The 10,000-nt window shown below is 39.1% G+C and overlaps 1 protein-coding gene across 1 annotated transcript in view; it reads right to left on the bottom strand.

Moving 5' to 3' along the window:
* Positions 1 to 10,000, bottom strand: part of LOC138961484 (receptor-type tyrosine-protein phosphatase H-like) — a 64,615-nt gene that overhangs the window by 22,859 nt on the left and 31,756 nt on the right. The window contains exons 14-17 of the mRNA XM_070333137.1: positions 4,320 to 4,412; positions 3,255 to 3,360; positions 1,725 to 1,810; positions 1,242 to 1,344 (exon numbers count right to left, since the gene is read on the bottom strand). Of these exons, the coding sequence (XP_070189238.1) occupies positions 1,242 to 1,344; positions 1,725 to 1,810; positions 3,255 to 3,360; positions 4,320 to 4,412 (388 nt within the window). The remainder of the gene's footprint in view (positions 1 to 1,241; positions 1,345 to 1,724; positions 1,811 to 3,254; positions 3,361 to 4,319; positions 4,413 to 10,000) is intronic.

The following is a 10,000-nucleotide window of genomic DNA, read 5'->3' as shown; positions in this document are numbered from 1 at the left end:
TCGTCAACTTTTGTGAGTATTTTTGCACACTAACAGTTTTATTTGTTGGCCATTTTATGCATTGCTAGATTCATCAACCCTTTCACAGTCTTTCAGCGCTGAGAATGTGTTCATTGGAGGTAGACAACTGTTGTGAACTGAAATATTTTGAAGGGTGCTGATCCTGGTACATTTATCCAACGTCATGGTGAAGAAAGCAAATGGCGAAGCACAAGTAGGTCATCGCATCGAATTTTTATTCTGGCTTCGTATGTGATTTTGTATAAACAAAGTCTGTGTGATTTATTTGGACTGAAAATAATCAAAGTATGCCCGATTCTGGACCACCTCCTAGGTTGTTTTTTTCCATTCTGATCGAGGACAGACGTGATAATTTCACTTGAAGATTTATCGCCCTTCCTTCATTCCGAAACGAAACGTGAATACATCTAAATCTTGTTTGCGGCCTATGCCGTCTCGTTTCACGTTCCGTTTCGCGGGGTGACTCATTCACCAAACGAAACGAGCTGCAAAACGAAACGTGCTGTCCTTTGAATCTCCCTAATGAGGGACAGGTCCCGTAATTTTGCGTCAGTCCTAGAATTTGGATTTTTCTCTCCCGAAAGAGCATAAAAGTCAGAACATTTAACGTACAAACTGTGAACTTATCATCCCATATCTCAAGCCATTGTACAGCAAATTTGTAGTGCTGTAGAAGTTTAGGAGTTATTAGCATTTTAATAAATGGCATGTGTTTTTGGGGTCACCTTTTACTTCCTGTGTGAAAAAAGTGTGTGCGCAACTGACGTTAGACATAATTATGTTGTTACCCTATGATGCTTCATACTCATGACCCTAAACATGCTGATCTTGTTTTAAAAAAATTAATGTTAATAATTGAAGTAACCAATTGGAACCATACATGTCTATATGTTTACTACAAGCGAGGAAGCACGTCTATGTAATCACTCTTAAAATCCGCACTGCCTTATGCAATCCCCACTGAAGTGGAAATGGTACAACATTAATTCGATATAAATTCATTAATATTATAGTTAAAAGTTACCATTGTTCGGAATTGTCAGAGAGATCAAGAGAAAGAGTATAACCAAATTACCTCCATCCCCATCCCCCTAACCCGTATCCCCGATAAAAAAAAATCCCCAAAGTACCCAACACATGACATCAGCAAAGAAAAAAGTACTTCAAATCAAATAATAGATAAATCAACCTGCACAGGAAGAGAGAAAGAAAGACATTACTTGTCGCGGAAAGTGGTACAGCAGAGGAGCACGCCGATGAGGATCGCCCCACCGAAAACTCCAAGCAGAATCCCTGCCAGCTTCCACGGTGCAAGCACTTCTTCTGAAACACACACACACACACACGCGCGCGCGCATACGAATAAATCAATTTGTTTTTGTTGCTGTGTGAGTTCCATTGCAGTCACGCCACTGTCGGAAGGCTTTATTAATGTATATATTTTATTTATTTCTGTAGTACGTTTTTTTGTGTTTTTATTCATTTCAATACTTAATGATTCATTGATTCATACATGCATCGATGTCTTGTTGTTCTGTTAGCATTGTGCCGATGTTGCAGTCTTGGCAGAGTAGTCAGGAGCTATTTAATTAATGAGGTACGCAGAAAAACATAATTCAAGCAGAACAGATAGACAACAGGAATTCAGTAACGTTGATGGCTGGAGGAGTGGAATGGGATATAAAGAAGACATTATTGTGTACCCAAGGTTGGAGTGGCAGCTGTCGTTTGGTTTGCGACGAGCAAAACTCTCACGCAGTGCGCTTCGTTGCACAGAGACACCCACACCCTGTGGATAAAAGACATCAGTGTCCATTTACAAAAACAAAATATATAAATAATTAGTAAATAAATAAAAACATAAATGATTGCATGTCCTATGGGAAGGATATCCTCTCATCCCGTGTAAAAAGTTCAAACATGCTCTCTGGAGGGGACGCTCACTCAGTCTGGCTCCGCGACTTAACAGTCATGTCGTTAGTAGGGGGCATAGTAGGTAGTGGGCTGCGTCCGTTAGCTCGGGACAGACCCACTACTGAACACCGTCGAAGTGACTCAGCAGCCCACCGCAGCGACCCGACATCCCCCCTCCCCCGGAGCGTCTGTAAAATCGACAAGTCTGGCAGCGGGACGAAATTCAGATGTGGATGGAGCAGTGAATGCAGGGACGGGGCGGTGTGAGAGCACAACGGGACAAAGAACAGGTGTAAAGACGGGGGAAAAAAAAGAAGAAAACAAAATTCAAACATGTTTGGAGGTGAACACGGTTGGTTTCACGGGAAAGAAAGGAAGGGGGTACTTTCACAGACACCCATTACACATCCTGGCGGTAACGAACTCCACAAATAACTCTGTCAGATTTGTATGGGTTCTGAAAGTGCGAATACTCTTGCTTTTAGTGAGGCAAGCTTTCTACACGTGCTCCTTGTCCAGGTGTTTCAGAAACACCCCTCGCTAGTGACTGGCCTGTAATGTCACGTGGGAAAGTTTGCCTCAACAAAAGTAAGAGTGTTCACTCTTTCACAACCACTACAAACCAGACAGAGTTATTTCCGAACACCAGAATATTGCACAAACAACACTTCTGTTTCTAAAATTAGTTCAACGGTTTCACCTCTACAAAAGTATGTACGCGTTTGCATTAAAACAAAATATTGTCAATATTTCATGAGGAATCTAAAATGGAAGTTTTCAGATGCTTTTGTGAAATTTAAAATAAATCCCTCCCCCCCTATAAAAAAACAAGAAATTCCTCCGAGGTAGGAAAAACACCAACGTTGGTCAAAGGGAAATAACCATTCTCACTGCCACCAACTGAGAAGGTTATTTCCCTTTGACCATTAATATGTCCCTCTATAAGTCCTTGTAGAATCTTAATCCACCAATAACTCCCTAACCGTGTGTTTGACTGGTCCCAATTTTTGTAAGGACCGTCTCAGGAATGTATAGAACCTGTTCACCAAGTTTGGTGACGATCGGTCCGTTCATTCTTGAGATCTATATGCGAACACAAACACACACACAAACAAACAAACACATCGACCGAATCCTATACACACCCCTATACCGGGGGTGTAAAAAATACATATATTTGAAAAAAAATACATATATTTGAAAAAAAATCAGAACCAAACAGCATACGCAACTCCAAGACTCTTTCCCATTTCAAGGAAAAAGCCTTAGCAAATTAAATGTGCAATTATGCTGCAAACACATGGCGACATTACACTTACGAGTATGTTTTGCCCGCTTCCAGTGCTCCATCGCAGTATTTATCCTGTGAGCTGGTGCAGTTCGCTTCGTCTCCAATTGTCACTGTCAAAGGCCCACTGCCTAACCCTTGTGTATAACACGTAAAATATACTTTACTAACGATGCACACACACACACACACACACACGCACACACACACACACACGCACACACACACACATACACACACACACATACACACACACTCACGTGTTTACTCTGTGAGCTGGTGGAGTTCACTTTGTCACAAATATACAATACTAACGATGCACTAGTCTACCTAACAGTACTTTACAGGTACGTTTTTGTGTATCTAGTCCTTCGTCCATACAAACATGGGAGAAATTGAAGTACATTTCTTTGTCGCTGTCCCAAAGAAAAACACATTCTTCCACATCGTATGGCAGAAGTGTGGAAATGCAGATCTCCGTCACTTATCCAGCGTCAATAACAAATCCCCATACTGCTAGCCAATTTGAAGTGTAATGATTTTTAAATTAACTCGTCCAAAGATAAACAACAACATTAGTTCTCATACTGTGGGAAAACTGGAACAACCCGCAGTATAAGCTGTTCCTTCTTCGAAGACAGATCAATGTTGCAATGCACTCGAGTCGAGTGTAAGCAAACGTGTCACCGATCGTCGACAGTGATACCTTAATTATAAGAAATTGGGCTGACAAGGTACAATCTTATACCCAGAAAAGCAAGCAGTGACATATATTGAAGGTTTTGCTTTGAAGTAACAGAGCAACAGTCTCGTACGACCATAGCGAGAAATAGTGTACACATAAACAAGTGCACAGACACACATTTTCAGACAGACAGACAGATGTAGAAACAGAAACCCGGGCACGCACACACACATACACACACACACACACACACACACACACACACACACACACACACACACACACACACACACACACCCCAACACACACACACACGCACATACACACACACACACACACACTGAGCCATCAACATAAACTTATACATTTCATTGCTAACAAATAAAATCCACAATCCAACATGAGTCATACTGTTTAGGGCGTCTTCGCTGATTCGGTAACCACCATTTTCCAACGCCTCAGTTCGGTTCTCCCATCCGGGGTATTTGTCGTAGTCCTCGGATTCTGCAATAGGATTGTATTGTATTGTATTGTATTGTATTGTATTGTATTATATCCCATGACCTCCCTTCTTTGTCTCTGTTACTTCAGTATGGGTATATATGTTGTATTTTTATAGCTCAATAAATACATCATGGACTCCAAAAAATACATGATAGTGCAGATTCCGATTTGGGCAAAGGACTACTTTCCTCCCGACCTTTGACCTCGCGCCGAACAATGTGCCACAATTGTATGAAGTTCTAAAATCGTATTGCACGGCTCAGAAAACCATATCAGTTGCACGCAAAAATGAATCTCAGAACTGATCTGATGTATGAGATGCAATAAGCAAAAGTTTCTTTCATTATGAAAGCAATGCAGGTCGAAAAAAACCGAACATTCAACTTACAAGATAACCAGATGCTAGCGAACCAAAACAAAAACACGAGTACCCTCCCCTTGCATCGTTAGCAGACGACTTTTGAGAATCTGTCGGTAGTGTGTTTTGGTGTGCGCCTTCAGCTATCAAACATCGGCTGTTTCACGTGTTTTGCGAGCAAGTCTACTCTTTTGCCTGGCTCTGCAGTAAGTCCACATATTTTTCCGTAATCCAGTCATATTCTTTCAAAATGCAATCAATCGGCGGTGACGTGTCGGTCACGTTTTCCTCACAGTGTCACACCCATACCAGTTTAAGTTCATCCATGCAAACACACTCGCAAAACAGTTTATCACGTAGATACATTTCAAATAGGGAGCAAATGGTTAAATCTAAACCTACATATTTGTTCCCTAAAATTTGCTTCTCTGTCAATAAGCCTAATTACACACGTTCGAGAAAAACAACGTGGAATCAATTCTGAATCGAGTATTAAAGCCAAATGGGTCCTGTGATGCATTTTTTGAGCATTTTAAACGTCTTGGTAAGACAGATGACAATGATGCTAATTCTGCGGATCAGCAAAATGATCAAAGTACCTTTTCTATAAATACATATTTACTAAATGACCTGTTTACTGAAGAAGAGGTTAAAATTGCTCTCAGAAACTTAAAAAATAATAAAGCTTGTGGCTTAGACACTATAACAAATGAATTTTTGAAGAATGTTTCAGCAGATCTCTTGTCAGTTATTACTAAGTTTTTTAATTTAGTCCTTGTATCCGGCAAAGTACCCGAAGATTGGACTATTGGTGTCATTAAGCCCCTTTTCAAGAATAAGGGTAGTAAGGATGATCCTAATAACTATAGAGGTATTTCCATCCTGAGCTGTTTTGGAAAAGCTTTCACCTGTCTGTTAAACAACCGCCTTACTCATTTTTTTGATGCCAATAACACTATTGGTGAAGAACAAGCAGGTTTTCGCTCCGACCATAGTGTGACTGATCATATTTTTACCCTGAATGCTATAATAGACTTTTTCCTGTCTAAAAAGAAGAGATTGTACTGTGTTTTTGTTGACTATGAAAAGGCTTTTGACCTTGTTAACCGCTCTTTTTTGTGGCAGAAATTGTTAAATTGTGGTGTGCGTGGTAAGATGTTGACGATTGTTCAAGATATGTACTCTAAAGCTAAGTCCTGTGTACAGTGGAACACTAAGTTGTCTGACTTTTTTTCTTGTTCTGCCGGTGTGAGACAAGGTGAGAACTTGTCTCCCCTGCTTTTTTCCGTATATTTAAACGATCTGAAGAATTATTTTGATCGGGAGTCAGCTCTAAATACCTTAGGACGTGAATCCGAAAATGTAAACTGTGACAACAGTGATATCAACGTTCTGTATGGGTTGTTCATTTTGTTGTATGCTGACGATACGGTTATTTTTGCTGAATCGCCAGAATCCTTGCAGATCGCTCTAGATATTATGGACAGATATTGTAAAGATTGGTTTTTGAAATTGAATGTAACTAAAACAAAAGTAATGATTTTCTCAAGAGGGAAAGTAAGAACAGTTCCGACATTTACATTCAATGGTCGGAAACTTGATATTGTGTATGATTTTCAATACCTGGGTATTAAATTTAGCTACAATGGTAAATTTACTGTTGCACAGAAGAATTTGTATGACCGTGCCTCCAAGGCCATGTTTGCTTTATTACGTAAAACTAGAAAACTGTTTTTGCCTCTTGATGTCCAAATTGACCTCTTTGAAAAAACTGTGGTCCCTATTTTACTTTACGGTTCTGAAGTATGGTGCCCTTACATGTCTGATTTAGCTAACAAATTACAGATACGATTTTTTAAGATGATTTTGAAAGTTGGCAAATCAACACCAACAAACATGGTTTTGGGTGAATTAGGTCAGTTCCCTGTAAGTATTCAAGCGAAATGTCGTATGTTGAATTTTTGGTACAAACTTGCATTTTCTAATGGTTCTGACAAACTTTCTTGTGTGACATATCGTTTTTTGTTTAAAATGTATGAATCTGGTGTATACAAGTCAACATTTTTGCTTTCTGTCCATGGTGTTCTAAATGAGTTAGGCTTTAGTGATTTTTGGCACAATCAAACTATCAATAATGTAACGGATGGTGATTATTTTAATACTTTCAAAGCACTGATGAAAAATAGGCTACAAGACCAATTTGTCCAAACCTGGCATTCAGAAATAAATAACAATGAGTTTTATTATAATTATAGAATGTATAAAGAGAATTTTGAGTTTGAAAAGTACTTGTCCATCCTGCCGGTTAATTTAGCAAACGCTGTTTTAAAATTTAGAACACTGAATCATAAATTGCCTATACAAAAAGGTAGGACTCTTGGTATTCCTAGACAAGACAGAATCTGTCACAAATGTTCATCAGGTGACCTTGGGGACGAGTTCCATTATATTTTTGTATGTCCTTTTTTTACCAATTATAGAAAACAGTTGTTACGGTGCTATTATTATGCCCGCCCCAATTCAGTTAAATTCAGAGAGCTTTTTTCCACTACAAAAAAGAGTTTATTGCTAAAACTCGCAAAGTTCATGACACTTGTCATGGACTGTTTGAGAAGCGAGTAAAATTTAATTCTCTGTTAGCTTTATACTCCGTTATCTGTTTTGTGTTGTTTGTAATAGTATTTTTGTCCTTATGTTAACCCACCCATCACCCCGCCCCCCTCTCCCTTCCCCCCATTTCCCATAGTAAAGAAATGTATGTAATTACTTTGCACTTGTAGTGTTTTATTATTAGTAGTAGTATTATTATTATTATTATTATTATTATTATTATTATTATTATTATTATTATTTATTATTATTGTTGAATTGTTTCTTGTATTGTTTTTGCTCTCCCTCACCCCTCAACTCCCTTTTCTGTACATAGTCTGATTTCTTTTTGTTTTAGTTCCTTTTATTTGGTGTTGAATGAAATGTGTTTTTATTGTGTTTTTTAATTTTCCATGTACCCTCACGGGGTTTTATTGGAATAAAACTTGACTTGACTTGACTTGGTCCCAAACCCGTTTCGCCCGTTCTGCCGACCTGAAACGCAAAACAAAAGAATTGTGCGCTTCAACTAAATTAATTTCTATTCGACTTCATGACTTTCTTGCAACTTATGAACCTTTACTTAAAGCTTTTAAATGGTCTGAAAGTAGTGTTACCGCGTACTTATCGATGCACTCATTCGTTTTATTTTTTCAGCGACGGTCACATAGTTTAAGGTTGCAAAAGGGCTAAGTCTCGCTGGCAACAGTTTTACCCTGCACAGATCGCAACAGTGCCGCTATTAGTCTACACTTTGTGTTTGATGGTAGAATGGGATATACAGATTACAACACTCGTGGTTTTTTATATGGCTTGTATTTCAGTCAAGACCCAGCGGGAATATCAATCGAGAGCCACTCGCCAGAGGCTCGTGTCTCCCGATGATATTCATCCGCTGGGTCTTGACTGAAATACAAGCCATATAAAAAACCACTCGTGTTGTAACCTATACGTATTGCATTGTATTGTATTGTATTGCATTGCATTGTATTGTATTGTAGTGTATTGTAGTGTAGTGTAGTGTAGTGTAGTGTATTTTATGTGTGGTATTGTATTATACTGTTTTGTTTTGTAATGTATTGTATCACAAGTGAATGAAAACTACTATTGTATTGTATTGTATTGTATTGCATTGTATTGCATTGTATTGTATTGTATTGTTTTGTATAGTATTGTATTGCATTGCATTGCATTGCATTGTATTGTATATTGTATTGTATTGCATTGTATTGCATTGTATTGCATTGTATTGCATTGCATTGTATTGTTTGTGTAGACCCGCACGGTTGGCCTAGTGGTAAGGCGTCCGCCCCGTGATCGGGAGGTCGTGGGTTCGAACCCCGGCCGGGTCATACCTAAGACTTTAAAAGTGGCAATCTAGTGGCTGCTCCGCCTGGCGTCTGGCATTATGGGGTTAGTGCTAGGACTGGTTGGTCCGGTGTCAGAATAATGTGACTGGGTGAGACATGAAGCCTGTGCTGCGACTTCTGTCTTGTGTGTGGCGCACGTTATAATGTCAAAGCAGCACCGCCCTGATATGGCCCCTCGTGGTCGGCTGGGCGTTAAGCAAACAAACAAACAAAAAATTGTTTGTGTATGTTATTATATGGTATTGTATTGTATTGTACAGAGTGACCCAAACAAAGTACAACCCATAAACATGCCCAAAACGTCTCCATCTTTTTTTTTATATTTGGTGTGCATTAACTGCAGTGTATGCATAATCCTATCACCAAGTGTCAAAAGTATTAGTGAAGTGGTCTGATTTTTGTGCTCTTTCAAAAAATATATCCAAATTCAGGAATCCGCTGAAAATAGTCTCCGGATTAGCTGTAATTGATTTTGTTCAGATCACCAATGATCAGGGGTGTTTTTGTATACTTAGACCTTCAGATATTCCTAAAGGTAAAAGTCTTGAAGGTTTAAATTGGCTGGGAGTAGGTACTGCTCAATGTCAAACCTCCTACTTTTTTTGCCGATTCTTGAAACTGGACATTTTTTTCGAAAGAGCACAAAAATCAGACCACTTGACCTATACATTTTAAACTTGTTGGAATGATCATGCATTAACTGCAAATAATGTACACTAAATATGAAGTCGTTCGTGGGACAGATGCAGAAGTAATTTGCATGTTTATGGGTTGCATTGTTTGGGTCACCCTGTAGTATGAAATAAGTTAATCAAGTTTGGTTTAGCTTAGTTTAGTTTCGATTGGGTTTGCTTTGATTGGCTTTGATTGGATTGGATATGATTGGATTGGATAGGATTGGATCGGATTAGAGTAGATTAAATTGTGGTACTTCTCTGATTCTGGCTTACAACTAGATGGGATTAGATCCAATTAGATTCGAATGGATTAACACATTGGATAAGATCACATTAGATTCTATTAGGTCATGTCAGGCCATTTAAGATTACCCGCTATTACGAGCTAGTCGTGTGACAGAGAGTTTTCTTGCACACGAGACTGTAGATGTTTCACGACGGCTTTAGCCGGAGTGAAACAGCAGCAGTCGAGTGTGCAAGAAAACCCTCTGTCACACGACTAGCTCGTAATGGCGATTATGTCTCACAGCTTCAACAGAGGAGAGAACAAACACGTTTTGCGTACTCACGCTTGATAAACCTAAACACAGGAGC

The sequence above is a fragment of the Littorina saxatilis genome, linkage group LG3, assembly GCF_037325665.1.
Source record: "Littorina saxatilis isolate snail1 linkage group LG3, US_GU_Lsax_2.0, whole genome shotgun sequence".
NCBI classification, from domain to species: Eukaryota; Metazoa; Mollusca; class Gastropoda; order Littorinimorpha; family Littorinidae; genus Littorina; species Littorina saxatilis.
The sequence above is the reverse complement of the archived record's forward strand: the minus strand, read 5'-3'. Positions and strand labels throughout refer to the sequence as shown.